Here is a 16,737-nt window from a genome sequence, read left to right as displayed (position 1 = left end):
TTTTATATTTGGCATGTTTGTGTGCTGCTGTGTGTCCCTGTGTTTAATAAGCAGCGTGTATGCGCTTTGCGGACCTGCCTATAGACGGTTTCAACGGAATCAACATAAACAAACGTTACTGCGCGTGCACGCTTTTGTGGACTTAACTTAACTTCCGATAGACTTCCAAATAGAATCAATAACAACGGCCAAGTCCCTCTAGAGTAGATATTTTTTGATCTGGTACGCTCACACGCTGCTTTATCAGACATATAACATGCAAGTCTTCCTTCAGAAATACAGCGATATAAAAACACCTGTGCCTCGTTTTGTTATTTAAGCATATAAATGTAAGGAATTATTATTATTAAACGTGCAGTACGTAACATTACTCATGTTTATTCAACGAAGCTTTTTGAAAATTGATCAGTTTTAAAATTGTGGCGAGTCTCCAAAAATAAATAAATGTATGGGAAACACATCCCGCAGCACAACCACCTGAGCCCAACTTCAGTCTACTCATCACCTTGACTTTAACTGCGTTTGTAGAAGGCACCGCCAGGCAGACTGATATACGCAACACAGAACGGAAGTTAACTTAGGTCCAGGCACGTGTGGCTGATGAAACCGTCTATACTAACACGCTCTTTAAATAACAAAGAAAAAACATTGTACCAGACTTTAGACAAGATTTGAGTTGGTCTATGGCGCAGTCTATTTTAAGCTCCTTAAAATAGCATTGCACCAGCAATGCACCTGAACACACCACTTTTTAGACCAGCACGCCCATGGACGCTCAAACAGGCGTAAATGCATTTGCTAATTAAATGACGCGGGTTTGGACGGGAAAATGCGAACAGCGCCGGACTGAAACTAGCAAACACACTTGCGATGTGCCTTATTTCGCATTGCTCCGGGTGTTTGTTAGGGCCCAAGAGTTAAAATAAAATAAGAGTTAAAATGGCTTGCCATAGAATAAGTACACTAAGTATTAGTTCATTATACTGGGTTTAATCATATTATGTAGTGTAGTCTGAAGCATCAGAAAATGGTAAGAATTTGTACATTTACTGCATTCAAACTGCTGCTAAATAATCAGTAGTTCAAACTTATTGATTACATTAGGATAGTTGACATATACTTCAAGATTTACCTAACTTTTACTTTTTCTATCTTTTTTTATTATTAATTTGTTTTATATTATGGTATAATATTTTATTTTAACTGCAACCATTTTCACTGCAAACATAAAAATTAATTTGCTTATATGTACAGTTTTAAACTTTGGTGTGCACATCATTTGTCAAAAATCCTGCTATAACAAATCAATATTTATATTATGTTTATAATAATTTTTATATTATTATGATGTTTATAATATCTATCAAGTATTTACTGTATGTATAAACACACGCAAAAAGGACAGACAACATAAAACAGTCATCTTATTCATTATTATAGCACTTTATTATTGATATTTTTTAAATTGCATTAGTTTATAACATTGCCTGAGGTGAGAAATCATTAAAAAAAAAAAAAAAAAAATTAATAAACAATGATATAAGAAGTGAAATGTACAAAAATAATTCACCGGTAAAATCAGTTTGAGAAAGATTAATACAAAAGCAGCACAGTTTTAAATAATAAAAAAGGGCAAAAAATATTCAAAAAACATTGTAAACAAATAAATAAATACAAAGAGTTAAAGATGTAACAAAGACTTAAATCAAAGTACATTCTGTAAAACTGCTTGTACTTGTTGCTTGAGTAATGGTGTCTAATCTAAACACACTGAAACAATCTATCCTACATACACACACACACTTCACAGCACAAATCCCCCCCCCAAAAAAAATTGTTTTAAAAAACAAAAAGAAAATTGGGTAAAGTGTAAAATCCTCTTTTGGCAGAAGACAGTCAATCAAGGATCGGCTGATCGGCTGATTTGGAAGAAAATCAATGCGTTATCATGGCACCAATCACTCCTAAGACAATGCTAGATTCACTACACAGAGTCTCCAAAGGACATTCACACAAACGTCGGTAAAAAGGCAGCGAAGTAGCTATTTGACTACAGACTTTAGTCAGGGTGGATTATTTATGCAGATTAAACAATATTGCAATCCATTAAGAAAGTAAATATGTATGATGATTTCATGTTGACTTTTCCTGGGCATTTCCAGTGCAAATGTAATTTAAGACAACAGAAACAAGCACTTATACATATGGTTCTGTACCTGTGCAACCATAATTTCCCTTTTCCACCAGTTGAACCCTCTTAAACCTCTACTTAGGCATTCTGTAGAACTACTGAGGTACTGGACCAAGATTTACTGGACGTTTAGATCTATGGTTTCAGTCACTAGGTAAATACTTAAATACATTTCTAAATCTTCCAAACTGAGTGGTTGATATCATGGTGAATGACAGGTCATGCCCTCTACAGACCAGGCAGGAAGGATTGGATGTGCAGTGTTAACTAGCATTAGATATTGGTTTAATTTTACATATCTAATTCTTTTGACTCTTCTATTAGTAAATGTACATGTACTGTAACATGCATCTAGAGAGATCTACTGGTTTGTTCTGCTGTACATCCACATATGATGGTGCATATATTCTGACAGCATATGCACATACAAACATATTTGACAATGGCTATTTTAAAGCACCTTTCTTTTATTTTTTGTGTGTTATATCTTGGATTGATGGATGTAGAGTCTTTTGAACTCCCTGCATTTGGACAAATACTGGGAACGCATCCCATTTAGTTCCAAACTGAATGATGTTCCTATTAAGAATATTAGTAATGCTTGGAAGAACTCTTCGATGCCTTTTCAGGCTTTGACGATCCAGGACTGGGACAGGTTCCCGTTAACCCACAGCAACTCCCAGACGAGACCTCAGACTTTCCCAATGTGGTGGCTCGTTTGTCCTCGTTGGCTTTGGTGCTGTCCTTGGCCTTGCCTCCATCCTGAGAGCCCAACTTCATAGGACCAAGCACAGTTTTAGCCACACTGGTGAGCTGCGTTACGAAGCTCGACCTGTCGCCAGGAGTTACAGCACGTGATTTGCAAGGCATTCGGGCAGTTGGAGATGGAGAGGCTGGGGACACTTCGGCTGCTTCCAGGTGACATCTATCCTCTTGAGGGCCTCTGGTTGACCCCAATGGGATTTGAATCCATTCTTTAATGGTTTTGGACTGGGCAGGAACTGCTTCTGAGACTTTTGTTGCATCAACAAAACTAGGTGTAGTCCCGGCAATGTTTAGAGGTCCTTTACCCAATTTGCTTGGCTCTGGCGCCATTGTCTGCACAGTTTTCTCCTTCACTGGGATATTTCTCATGTCCTTTCCATTTTTCAGCCCTTTAATAACATCAGTTTGAAGGCTATGGGGTTTAAGTCCCTGTGCTTCAGAGCTCTGGACAACTGGCATCTGCTCAAGGATCTTGGGACCAGAGACAATTGCATTAAGAAATTCTTGCTTTCCCACATCCCTGGCTCCTTCCTTCCCTTTCGAGACAACTGAGTCGTGAGAAGACTCAGACTTGGAGGCCACTTTCTCCTTCTGAGGTGGCTCGCCAGTCTGAGTTGATATAGGATCCAAGATGGGTGCTACTGGTTGGGATTTTGACACAGTCCTTAAAACTTCACAGCTGTGCTGCTTCGCTTTCTCCTCAGACTCTTGTTCTGCCAATGAGTCCTGCATCCCAAGCTGCCTCACCGGACTCATCGTGAACTGGGTGGACACGTGTGTCGGCATTTGGTCGGGTGGAGCACCAGGCATATTCTCACCCTCAATCTCCATCAGGCTCTGGAGGGCATGTTCACAGTGGAACAACTCCCGGCGGTAATCAGTATGCACAACTTCCAAACCATGCTTCCTCGTGGACACCCCTTGCCCTCCTTTTCTGTCTGAGCCCACGGAAGACAAGGAGGATGGAAAGGAAGGTGGAGGGGGTGGGCCAAGCTTCTCAGCTGACTGCACCTGTTGAAGGAGAGGCGAACGCGGTGGTTCTGCGCTCTTGGGCCGGGGTCGTGTGATTGGAGGAGAGGTGTGGAGCTTGGCGGGGAAGGCCTGTGTGGTGTTGGAGCTGCCGACAGTGTGTCTGGCAATGGATGGCGGGGAAGACGAAGTAGGGGACAGCGTGTGAGCCAGCGGAGACAGAGGAATGTTCCCGACGGATTTGCAGCGAGCAGAACGGTACTGCCGGTGGGTTTTGGGTGAGAGACCATAAAGAGAGCTTGGCCGTATGTGCTGAGATGTTGCAGGCAAGTTAGGCATGCTGGATGCTGGAGAACTGCTCTGAGACGACGTGTCTGAGAGGACAAGGACAGAACAGCTCAGAACCTCAAAGAAACTTGATAAGGGCACACAATCAGTCAAAACACCCAGAACCCAATACCAAAGGCTAATTAAGTTATAAGAAAAGAAGCACCACGTATTACAGAAATATCATCTTCAGTAAGTCAAATGTTTGTCAAATACACACTGTGCGACAGCAAGTTTTAATTTAACACCAATTTTACGTGACAAAATTCTCCTTTTCTTCTGTAGGAAGGAGTTATTTTGTGACCAGACATCTGTGCATGTTTAATGTTATTTAGATTGTTTGTCTCCCTAAATCATACTCTTGTGTTATCTCATGTTGAATGTATATAAACCGAGATACTTCTAGCCACAAACTTGATCTTCAGAGATATTAGATTCTCCAAGAGGCACATAATGAGTGATATTCACATTCATTTTTCGCTTTCTCTGCACTGTTGCAAGGTGTGCTAATATACCCAGCCACAAACATTAAACACTAAATCTCTCACCTCCTTAAGTACTGTCACTGTGTATATATATAAACACACACACACACACACACACACACACACACACACACACATACATATATACTAGGGCTGCACGATGTGTCGTTTAAGCATCGATATCGAATGTATGAATCCACGATAGTCACATCGCAGGATGTGCGATGTAGGCTGTCGTAGTTGATCCGTTTCAGCTTCGTGGCGTGTCCGTTTTTAATTCGGCTCCCATGTTAAAAGATTAGAGCTTGCAGACTGCCTGCGTGAGAAATAGAACCGATGCCTATTTTTCACGTGACACGCAAGCATGCTGGAAGCATTTCAAGGCAAAATAGAATAGGAAAATATGTTTATATGTCATTTTGTACACACAGATACATATTAATTCATGACACTTAGATGTTTGAAAGTCTATAGGTTGACATATATTCAGGTATAAATGTTATTTAAAAATAGAAATTAATAATTATCGATTTTCAAATATTGCACCTGTCACTGGCCTGAGAAGCCCCTTTCACACTGCACGTCAGACCCGCAATATTTCCGGAACATTGCCGGGTCGCCTTCTGTGTGAAAGCAACCACGTCCCGGGATTGATTACCGCATTGAACCCGGGTCGGGGACCTAGTAACATTGCGGGGTTCGACCCGGGACGAGCGCTGTGTGACCAAAAGCCAGATCTAATTCCGTGTCGAAGTGATGACGCACGTTATCGCACGACTCTTTTACCGGCTGTTTTGAAGGAAGATCAACGTTCGCGACGAAAACATATGTGCAAACTGTAATGAAGCAGAGATCAGTTAGTTCTTCACTTTCCGCACTGACGCCGAGATCGTTTGCTTGCTTCAGTGAAAGTATAACGTGCCTAGCGTTTTCGACTCGTACATTACACATCACGCGCTGATGTCACGTGTCGTTACAGGATCTTCAAGGGTTGTGTGTGAAAGCACGCACATATACCGGCTCATCACTGACAGTGTGAAAGGGGCTATAGAAAGAACACGCGCTAGAGAGAAAGAGAGAGAGAGAGAGAGAGAGAGAGAGAGCCCCGGCCACACGCTCAATGTCTTCAAACAACACGAGCGCTGTCTTGCTCTCTCTCCCTGGCGCATATTAATCAATTGACACGATGGTGTTGATGTTTAAATCATTTAAAATGGGAATGTAAGTGTGCTCACCCCATTTTTGTTTGTAAGAAAAAAAATATTTCATATCGGAGAAAAATAAAATATCGCAATGTAATTTTTTCCCAATATCGTGCAGCCCTAACACACACACACACACACACATATATATATATATATATATATATATATAATCATAAAGCAGTGAGATGAGCTCTGACCGAGGAAGATGGAGTCTGGAGGAGAGCGGTACATCTGCGTGGTAGACCGAGGTATCCAGTTGTGTTTCGGCGTTCCAGGTAGACTGTCTCCCAATGACAGTGAGCGATTCAGAGAAGACAGACTACGACTGGTGTGAAGCAGGTCTGACTGTTTTGTGATCTTTTGCAAGAGAGAGCTGTGCTTCTTACTACAGACAGACAGAGGGAGAGCAGCAAATTGAATAAAGCAGTTATTGTATATAAATGTGGTGTACATTTAAGTAAATATATTTGCTCTTTCTGACCTCTCTTGTCCATCTTTTGTGGCTGACTTCTTCTTTCGTCTGGCCATCTTGGCCTTGCAGCTCAGCTTCCTGGCCGGTCCGATTTTTATGGATGTGTTTTCCAAAGGAGTGGTTGTCACTGTCACTTTACTTCCACTCTGAAAATTGAATGCACCATGTTAAATTTATTGATTAATATCTCTATAATGTGTGTTCGTGATGCCCATACCTTCAGAATGAGCTCCACCACCTCTGTGTGCACCAATCCATGCACAGACTCCCCGTTCACATGAGTGATGAGGTCACCAGCACAAAGCCCCGCCTCCTGGGCCGGCCCACCACAAGCTACATGCTGTGATTGGACGAAAGTAAAGGCAATCATCACATGTAACACATTCTTTAGCTATAAATGAGAAGAACGTTCCAGAATGTGTCCGTACCCAGACCATGTGATGTACACTGTAGATGTTACTGTCGCCCATGTAGACTCTGATGGCACGCAAGGTGAAGCCGTACTTCTTTCCAGAGCGATGGATGGTGATTGGTGAGCGCAGGACATTGACTGTAGGTGAGTAGTCACGAGTCGGAGACGACTCACGAGATGAGGGATTGGAGTAGATGGAGCGAGGAGATAAGGGACTGGCTTGTGTTGATGTACCATGCTGCTCAACTATGAAACCAAACATCATAATTTTACAAAAGCTCAAGTCAATGCTATGTATATTGAAATGCTTGACTACAAATAATTATTTAGTTAATGTACAAAGGTGTAACGTTGAGAGTACTTTTTATGCGATTTTGTAGGTGGTTGACATTTTAATCAAAAAAAAAAAAAAAAAAACGTAATTAAACAAAAGCAGGGAAAAAAAATTAATGCAAATATTTTTATTTATTTATTTTACAAAATTTGTGCATGGAACGGTTTACATAAGAATAGTGTTACAAACGATTTACACATAAATCTGCATGTTTCATAAATGAGACCCACAAAAAGGCTCAATATAAAAAATGTTTTATACATTAAACAAAATTTAAATTACGATTTTATAGAATGTGTACATAAATACCAAAAAAGAAAATGTTTATTTTTTACAATCAAAATATTTTATTTATATTGTATTGGTAGTTGACATTCATAATGTTTGTACACTATAGTGTATGAAAAGTAGTGTTACGATTTGCATTTCATTTTGTATTTTTATTTTTGGTCGTTAACAATAATAATAATGAAATAGTTGTCTGTGGCCTCACCTCCAGGTATGATGACAGTCAGGGTCGTGGCAGAGGTCGACTTCATGACTTTGGTTCCTGAGTGAGTTGCGGTACGTTTCTCACTGTCGGTCGGTATCTGATGATGCCGCGCTCTTCGTAAGATGAGGTCACTTCCGATGCGAGGCCCAAATGAGTCTGGTATGAGCAGAGGAGCTGTGGCAGCGGAGGCATCGGCAGGCCGCAGGAGTTTATCTGATACACAGGAAGAAACAAAAATTCATATGAATATGAGACAAAACTCAGTGATTAAACAGCCGGTAGCACAACAGTAGAACGTATTACTAAACGAAAATCACCTCCAGGATGTCCCACTGATGCCGTAGAGCTGGACTCCACCAGTCCAGAGCTGGCTCCCTCTAGGGCCAAGCCCCTGGTTTTGATGGGTGTTTGGCACGTGTGCACATCCCCGTCTCCCTCGAGCTGAGAAGCGAAGCGGTGTGTGTCCATCAGTGCTGAGAAACTCTGGCGAGCGCTGGGAGGACTGGAGTCTGATTCAGTGAAGGACGACTCTGAACAAGACAAACGCTTCCTACAGAGACAGCCAGACAAACAGAAGGGTTTACTGAAGATTATGAGTCTCTATAATCAGAATTAGAGATTATATTGTTGCCTTCGGTCTTTCTTACATCTCAGGGGATCCGGTTCTCCCAGTCCTTCCTTGGAGTGTCAGGCTGCCTAGACTTTCTCTCTTACTGCGATCTTCTCCGTGAGCTTTGGGCTCTCGGCGGGTCACCACAGGTTTGTGCTCCAGCTGGGACAGATGCTCCATGCTGCTGTACACCTGTGATTCAGATGCACTAGACATTACCCATAATCCTCTGTGTTGTGTAAACGGCAGAATCATTTTCATGAGACCGAGAGGTCTAACCTTGCAGAAGTGTGGCGAACAAGAGGAGAAGCAGTGAATCTCTGCTGGCTCATTGACAATGGTGTCGTCCTCATCATACGACTGAATGTGATGATATCGCTCTGATCGTGCTAAAAACAAAACTGATGAGTTACTCACTAATGCACACTTAACAGACAACAGCACAAACACACACTATCTGTCAATCACTCACTGTCAAAGTAGCTGGTGTCCTCCTCCGACTCCAGATGAGGGATGAACTCTGCTTTCTGTCGGAGCAAACTGCTCCAGTCCAGATCCCAGAAGAACGAATGCTGCTTCACCTCGAACGCTCCACCTGCGCACAAACACATGACTTCAGTCAGCGCGTGCAGAATGTTTGGCTCTACTAAAACAACGTGTGACGTCACCTGTGCCCAGTCTGAGCAGCGGGTTGGTCTGCAGGAGAGATGAGATCAGGTGCTGTGCATCAGCGGGCAGGGCGTCATCATCACTGGGCCACACGATGTCTTCTACACACATGCATATTTGACAACTTTTTTATTTGGATTCATGAGAAGTAAAAATATCTGATGTTTTTTTTCTCATGTAGGTGTGTCTTTACCTGTGATCACCTGACCAAATAACTCCTCTGTTGTGTCGCCGAAGAATGGCACGCAGCCCACCAGAAACTGGTAGAGGATGATGCCCATGGCCCACCAGTCCACGGGCTTGCCATAGCCCTGCCGCAGGATCACCTCCGGGGCGATGTACTCTGGGGTGCCGCAAACCTGGTCAAAGAACGACAGTCAGGCCCTTAACATGACTCCATCTGTGACACTTGATCATCACCTCGGGTTTGTGGTTTCCGGTGCATTGCACTGCAGTTGCTGAGGTGATTGGAAAAGTTCTTAGAATGTTGCAATGTCGTTCCAGGTGTTTGGAATCATTTTTTAGAATGTTGCTTTGCAGTTGCTATGGTGTTGCTTCATCAACACTTCATCAGGAACACTTGATCATATGCTTGAATGTGTTAATTACATTTGTTATGATAGAAATAACTAAATTAAATAGGCACACAATGAAATTAAAACTGTCTTTTTTGTGGCTTTTAGGCCATGGCTATGTACTATCTGGTACCTGTTTATCCAGGAACTCCCTGGTGTCCTTCTCGATGTGTCCCTCGTACAGGTTTGTGGTGAGACTCATGAGACCCATTTTAGACAAACCGAAATCAGTGAGTTTAATGTGACCCAATGACGTGATCAGCAGACTGACGGAGAGAGAGAGAGAGATACAGACAGAAAAAGATGATGTGAGACAGGCTTTACAGTAACACACTCAAGCTGAGTGGCACTTCTGACATTTGTTTAATTATAAAACACAATCTGTCCAAATTAAACCATATCATTAATCTCACACAGGAAGTGCTGGATTGTGTTGCCTTGTACACTGCATTTCATTGCCTTGTAACTTACATGTGCAATGAAAATAAAGTTGAATCTAATCTAATGTCATTGCACAAAAGATGGCAAATGAATCCCAGCAATCATTTGATTGAATGCACATGGTCATTTAGTAAATGACATGCTTTCTGCTATCATCATGAAATATAATTCAGAAATATTTTAAATGTTATTGGTGGATTACTTGTCAGGTTTGAGATCTCGGTGCACGATTCCATAGTGGTGGATGTATTCGAGAGCCAGCACGGTTTCGGCAAAGTACATGCGTGCCATTTCCACAGGTAACGCTCCAATATTCTTCAGCAGTGCCGCACAGTCACCTCCTGAAACAAAACACACAGACGAGTTGTCTTTTGTTTCTCATATGACAACCTCATTTGAAATCTCCTGCTTCTCAGATGTTTCTCCTGAGAAACAGACTCAAGTACTTGCACACGTCTCCTCAAATGTTTCAGAAGAGATCTCAAACTGTGCTCAGATTTGCTTGAGATCCCCTACACAAACTCAAACTTTTCGCTTTAAATAATCGGAGCTGCTTTCCACATTCATTTTACAGCCCTGTACCAGGGTTGAGCAACTCCGGTCCTGGAGGGCCACTGTCCCGTAGAGTTTAGCTCCAACCCTAATCAAACACATCTGCCTCCAGGACCGAAGTCACCCATTTCTGACCTAGACTCTCGGACCTAGAGAAATATCCGAGACCTCAAAGTCAATAAAGCTTTAAAAGCGCAATAAAACTGTGTGTGTGTATGTCTCACCCTCCACGTACTCCATGACCATGCACAGGTGTCGTCTAGTCTCGAAGGAGCAGAACATGCTGACCACGAACGGGTTCTCAGCGAAGGTCAGGATGTCTCGCTCCACAAATGCCTGCTGGATCTGGTTTCTCAGAATCAGGTTCTGTTTGTTGATTTTCTTCATAGCGAAGCGCTCCCGCGTCTCCAGATGGCGGACCAGATATACCGCGCTAAAAACACAGCGGCTTCTGTCAGTGTGTGTCAACTTCTCTGTGTGTTTGGTTATTTAGTAGATGCGTTTGTAACCACAGTGACGGTAAAGACATTTATAATGTTACAATAGCTTTCAGTTACAAATAAATGCTGTTCCATTAAACTTTCTATCCTCATCTACAAACCTGATTCCAAAAAAGTTGGGACACTTTACAAATTGTGAGTAAAAAAGGAATGGAATAATTTACAAATCTCATAAACTTTTATTTTATTCACAATAGAATACAGAAAACACATCAAATGTTGAAAGTGAGACATTTTGAAATGTCATGCCAAATATTGGCTCATTTTGGATTTCATGAGAGCTACACATTCCAAAAAAGTTGGGACAGGTAGCAATAAGAGGCCGATAAAGTTAAATGTACATATAAGGAACAGCTGGAGGACCAATTTGCAACTTATTAGGTCAATTGGGAACATGATTGGGTATAAAAAGAGCCTCTCAGAGTGCCAGTGTCTCTCAGAAGTCAAGATGGGCAGAGGATCACCAATTCTTCTAATGCTGTGGTGAAAAATAAGGGTCGTAAGGGTCAAAGATGGAAAACCATACTGGATGCCCGTGATCTTCGCCCCCCTTAGACGACACTGCATCACATACAGGAATGCTACTGTAATAGAAATCACGACATGGGCTCAGGAATACTTCCAGAAAACATTGTTGGTGAACTGGCCATTGCCAGCTAAAACTCTATAGGTCAAAAAAGTAGTCATATCTAAACATGATCGGACTGTGGACTGTGGACTGTGGCAAAGTGGAAAACTGTTATGTGGTCAGACGAATCAAAACTTGAAGTTCTTTTTGTAAAACTGGGACGCCATGTCATCCGGCCTAAAGAGGACAAGGACAACCCAAGTTGTTAACAGCACTCAGTTCAGAAGCCTGCATCTCTGATGGTATGGGGTTGCATGTGTGTGTGAGGCATGGGCAGCTTACACATCTGGAAAGGCACCATCAATGCTGAAAGGTATATCCAAGTTCTAGAACAACATATGCTCCCATCAAGACATTGTCTCTTTCAGGGAAGACCTTGCATCTTCCAACATGACAATGCCAGACCACATACTGCATCAATTACAACATCATGGCTGAGTAGAAGAAGGATCTGGGTACTGAAATGGCCAGCCTGCAGTCCAGATCTTTCACCCATAGAAAACATTTGGTGCATAACAAAGAGGAAGATGCGACAAAGAAGACCTTAGACAGTTGAGCAACTAAAGGCCTGTATTAGACAAGAACAGGACAACATTCCTATTCCTAAACTTGAGCAACTTGTCTCCTCAGTCCCCAGACGTTTGCAGACTGTTATTAAAAGAAGAGGGGATGCCACACAGTGGTAAACATGGCCTTGCCCCAACTTTTTTTTAGATGTGTCGATGCCATGAAATTTAAAATCATCTTTTTTTTCCTTAGAATGATACATTTTCTCAGTTTAAACATTTGATATGTCATTTATGTTGTATTCTGAATAAACTATTGAAATTTGAAACTTCCACATCATTGCATTCTATTTTTATTCACAATTTGTACAAAGTGTCCCAACTTTTTGTGTGTGTGTGTGTGTGTGTGTGGTTTACCCATAGGCTCCATTGCTGATCAGTTTTATAGTCTGGAAATCTGCCTCTCCAGGTGGCTTCATGGGTTTAATTTTTCCCTGGAAAAGAGAAAAATCCACTCAGCTCTCACACAGGATGGCATTATCATCTTCTAACAGACGCTTTAATAATCCTTTTCAGATTTCCTGGGGCTGTGTGTGTGTGTGTGTGTGTGTGTGTGTGTGTGTGTTCAAACCTCTGCAGAGTCATCTGTCTCCGGCGTGACGGGCCCCTCGCAGTCGTAATGCTCTCGACTGACCATCTCTGAAACACAGACGTGACAGTCGCTCAGTGATCAGCAGTACTGGGATCAGTGTTGTGTGATTGTTGTGTGACTGTGGTCACTCACCCTCCAGAGGGTCTCTGGTCAGACCCAGCTGACTGATGATGTATCGTGGGATGTCGGTCTTCATCAGGTGTCCTTCTTTAGCGTGATCTTCAGCCGCCTCCAGCAGATGATAGAACTCTTCAGGGTTAAACTCCTGCACAGCGGGTCAGAGCGAAATCTGTTAGGGTTGCTATTCACGCCAAGGCATTTTTTTGTTTTTAGAATGTTGCTATCCAACTGCTGAGGAGTTTGGGACTGATTTCAGGGTCTCTGAAGTGTTAGGAATAGTTTTCTCTATGTTGCTACAAGCTCCTTCACTCTGAAATAAGTCATAAATGCCGTGCAAGTTCAGTTGGGTTTAAGGTGCAGGTGGCATTATTGTTTGGTTGAGGATAAGCTCTAGGGTTCAGTTTCTGAGACAGTCCAAAACTAAAGCTGAATTAAACTGAACATTTTGTAATTTTCTGGAGTACAAGAACACATTCTCCAGGGTTCTACAAGAAGCTCATTTTGGGGTCATCTCTGTTTAACGGAATAATGAACGGTTCATGTTGTTTAATCCAGGAAAGGCACAGAATCATTTCCAAATGAGTTTTACCAGGAAGTGAATCACAGAAGGTGAATGATAACAGCAACACTCTCACAGCTCCCAATCTAAATGCTAATGCAGCCACAGGTTCAACTTGCTCTTGCTCTTTTGTGTGTTTTGCAGTGCTTCCAGTTTAAAGTACTTTTCTGAAGGTTTGGAAAGCGTCAGCCTTGTGTTGTTGGTGTCCAGCGGGGTTTGCAGCATCATGTTATCTGATGAATGGATGAAAGAACAAGCAAAAGGAAGCATTTTCTCACCAAACACTCCAAAAGTCGAGCAGGTCGAGACATGATGAAGAGGAGTTTCTTCACCAGCTCGGTGATGAAGGTCAACTCTGAACTCTCTGACCGCTTATAAGCCTGAGAGACACAGACAGAGAGAAACAAGCGAAACAATATGTTATTATTTCTGCACATTACAGTCAAGAGATGGCAGGTTTGGTGAGATCTCTGTTGTGATGTGGTGAACTCACATCATCCAGAAGTTTCTCCAGGTTCTCCTGCAGTTCGAAGAAGTAGACGGACGTGATGAGATCCTCCTTAGATTTGGCCAGGCAGTCTCTGGACAGTTCGATGATCTGGTGGTGAATGAAGCTCAGGACTCCGTCGGCCAGCGGCAGAACGCTCTCAGGACAATACGAGTGGATGAAATCACACAACCGTCCCTCCATCTGCGCCGTGGCCTGACAGGAACAAACACAGAGACTATTTCTGAAGATAAACCTAAAGATACATAGTCTAGGAATAATAGCATAACTATAATAGATCATTTAAATATCTATTAGAATTATGTTTATAATTATGCATTTAAATTTAAATAATAGATAATTTAGCATTATCTAGGATTAATAAATAACTAACTACAGCAATGTTAATAAACGAAACCTCATTGTAAAGTGTTGCCAAAGACAATTATAGAAATTATAACATTTAGAAATTGCAATATTAATACATGCTTCTATGAATATAATTCTAGCTTCTGTTCAACATGTTTGTGTGTTCACAGAGCTTCAGAGAAGACACTTGTGAAGGTGGATAAGTGTGAGAAACAGGTAGACGGATGCTGAGGTGTGTGTGTGTTACCTTAGGGAAACGCTCCCTGTAAACATGATTCATCATGATGATCTCATTGTCGTAGCAGCATTGAGAGCGACCCGGACTGAACAGATGACAGAGAAAGAGAGAGAGAGAGATAAACACGACTACTGCAACACACACATTCTTTAGCATTAGTGTGTGTGTGTGTGTGTGTGTGTTGGCAGACCTCAGGCTGCGTGAGCGGGGTCTAATGTGGGGTGAACAGCGCCCCCCGTCCTCATCAGTGATGCTCTCTCTGCTGTCGAAGTGTTTGGACAGGAAGTGCAGCTCATCCATGGTGGGTTGAGACGGCAGCTGGTGCAGACGCTCCTGAGACGAGTTGGAGGACTGCAGATGAACACACAGACTCACATCTCAATAAACTGAGAAATTATGGGATTCAGAGCTGAAAATGCCCTACCTAACTTAAAATCGCAACAATTCCTTATTCAATGTGTGACACACATCATTTTGGTGGCTTTGGAAAGAAGAGTTGATAATGCTCAAAAATATTAAAAGTTATAGACACTGAAATGCCTTCTATTATTTCAAATCTGAAGAAGATACCATGAAAAATTATATTCTGTTATATATATATATATTTATTAGTGGTGGGCCGTTATCGGCGTTAACGTGCTGCGTTAACGCGAGACTCTTATCGGGCGATAAAAAAAATATCGCCGTTAATCTATTCTCAAAGTTGGGTTGGGAGCTGGGACTTGGCAAGCTATGATGACTTTCACCTTGAGATTTCCTGTAACCGACTCGCTGAGGCCAGCCTAAAAAGATGCTCAGGACAGTTGACGGGCCACTGATGCGCATCGCCACGAAAAGCTTATCTTTTTCACATGTTTTTACGCCTTACCGCTTGTCGATTTAAACATTAAAGCATCCAAACAAGACACGGAAAAGCTGAATGGAGTAGCTGGTTACTGGTGTTCGGTGCGCACGAGAGAGAGAGAGAGAGAGAGCGAGAGAGAAAGATGCGTATCACAGCGACACTGAACCGAGCTCTCTTCTGCGAAGAGAAAGGCGTCTCAAAACACTTGAACATCGAATTTGCTTATTTTTGCTCTTGTGCCGACAAATACATACAAAATATGTCAAAATATCCACCTTGGAAATTATGCTAGAAAAACTGTCAGTTATTTCTCAAGTGAAAGTAAACAGTTGAGGAAAAAAATGGGATGTGTATTATATTGGATGCGTTCATGGTCTCTTAAAGGGACCGCGCCTAATTTAGCTACTGGGTGCTGTAATGTTAATACAAGAAAATTAAAGAAAATCACTCACTGCTCTTGACTGAATTACTTTGTAGTTTTAACAGTCAAACCAAAAATTATTCAGACACCAGGTATAATTTTTGATATATATAGCAAAACTGTAATAATGTAAGAAATGTTGAAGGTGTCTGAATACATGTAGGTTTGATTGTATCTTTCATTTCAGACTATCCAGTGCTATTTTACATTTAATTATTTGGTTTCTGTACCTTGACACCTACAAACTTTAAAAAAACGTAAACATTGGTGTGAAACAGGTGTACGGTTGTTTGCACCTTGTGCAATGTGGAATTAGTTTTACAGCTTTTTCAAGCACTTTGTGATGCATTTTGGAAACAGGAGATGAGCCCCTTTTCTAATGCACCACCTAGCTTGATAAACCCCTTCTCAAAGACTTACTGTTTGTCAATTTTATTTGGATAACACATATTCTGAATGCCTTCGGCAGAATTCGAATGAGTCATTTTAATCTAGATTAATTTCGAGATCACAGTGAGATAAATATAGGGATGGGTACCGAAACCCGGTATTAAACTGGCCCCGGGGCTAAATTATGAAAGACCGTAGTATCAGTAAGATCTGACGGTACCGGTTCTGCTTTTGGTACTGGAGGGGGAAAAATTAATGTACTATGTATTTTTTTGCTTAATAATGTTATTGTGCACATTTTATCTCACCAAACATTTCTAATGTGCGATCATATTAAGACGTTTGTCTGTGAGATCTGCGAGATCTGTCATGCGCTCCGCGGAGGCTGTCTGTTTGTCACACCCACACACAACAAGAACGAGCACGGCACACGCACAGACATAACAGTATGAAAACTCCTGCTTAGTAATAAAGAGTGACGATGGCGAAGAGATTTGCTTAATGATGTTATCGTGCACATTTT

At 41.8% G+C, this 16,737-nt stretch overlaps 1 protein-coding gene across 4 annotated transcripts in view; it reads right to left on the bottom strand.

Annotated features, from left to right (window-relative positions):
- Nucleotides 1-1,672: 1,672 nt before the first annotated feature.
- Nucleotides 1,673-16,737, bottom strand: part of LOC113054625 (microtubule-associated serine/threonine-protein kinase 1-like) — a 40,889-nt gene continuing 25,824 nt past the window's right edge. For 3 of the 4 annotated variants that reach the window (XM_026220291.1, XM_026220299.1, XM_026220309.1), the window contains exons 6-27: nucleotides 14,750-14,910; nucleotides 14,569-14,644; nucleotides 13,959-14,168; nucleotides 13,744-13,845; nucleotides 12,919-13,051; nucleotides 12,766-12,833; nucleotides 12,552-12,628; nucleotides 10,725-10,933; nucleotides 10,151-10,289; nucleotides 9,641-9,773; nucleotides 9,126-9,291; nucleotides 8,932-9,033; nucleotides 8,736-8,858; nucleotides 8,543-8,652; nucleotides 8,301-8,455; nucleotides 7,971-8,203; nucleotides 7,654-7,866; nucleotides 6,843-7,072; nucleotides 6,632-6,754; nucleotides 6,424-6,560; nucleotides 6,140-6,327; nucleotides 1,673-4,299 (exon numbers count right to left, since the gene is read on the bottom strand). In XM_026220291.1, coding sequence (XP_026076076.1) covers nucleotides 2,783-4,299; nucleotides 6,140-6,327; nucleotides 6,424-6,560; nucleotides 6,632-6,754; nucleotides 6,843-7,072; nucleotides 7,654-7,866; nucleotides 7,971-8,203; nucleotides 8,301-8,455; nucleotides 8,543-8,652; nucleotides 8,736-8,858; nucleotides 8,932-9,033; nucleotides 9,126-9,291; nucleotides 9,641-9,773; nucleotides 10,151-10,289; nucleotides 10,725-10,933; nucleotides 12,552-12,628; nucleotides 12,766-12,833; nucleotides 12,919-13,051; nucleotides 13,744-13,845; nucleotides 13,959-14,168; nucleotides 14,569-14,644; nucleotides 14,750-14,910 — 4,605 coding nt within the window. In that variant the 3' untranslated portion in view covers nucleotides 1,673-2,782. Of the gene's footprint in view, nucleotides 4,300-6,139; nucleotides 6,328-6,423; nucleotides 6,561-6,631; nucleotides 6,755-6,842; nucleotides 7,073-7,653; nucleotides 7,867-7,970; nucleotides 8,204-8,300; nucleotides 8,456-8,542; nucleotides 8,653-8,735; nucleotides 8,859-8,931; nucleotides 9,034-9,125; nucleotides 9,292-9,640; nucleotides 9,774-10,150; nucleotides 10,290-10,724; nucleotides 10,934-12,551; nucleotides 12,629-12,765; nucleotides 12,834-12,918; nucleotides 13,052-13,135; nucleotides 13,331-13,743; nucleotides 13,846-13,958; nucleotides 14,169-14,568; nucleotides 14,645-14,749; nucleotides 14,911-16,737 lie in introns of those variants that run through there. The other variant, XM_026220318.1, reaches the window with a different exon arrangement.

This window comes from Carassius auratus, chromosome 3 (genome assembly GCF_003368295.1).
Source record: "Carassius auratus strain Wakin chromosome 3, ASM336829v1, whole genome shotgun sequence".
In the NCBI taxonomy this organism is placed as follows: Eukaryota; Metazoa; Chordata; class Actinopteri; order Cypriniformes; family Cyprinidae; genus Carassius; species Carassius auratus.
Note: the sequence above shows the minus strand (reverse complement) of the source record. Positions and strands in the feature narration are given on the sequence as shown.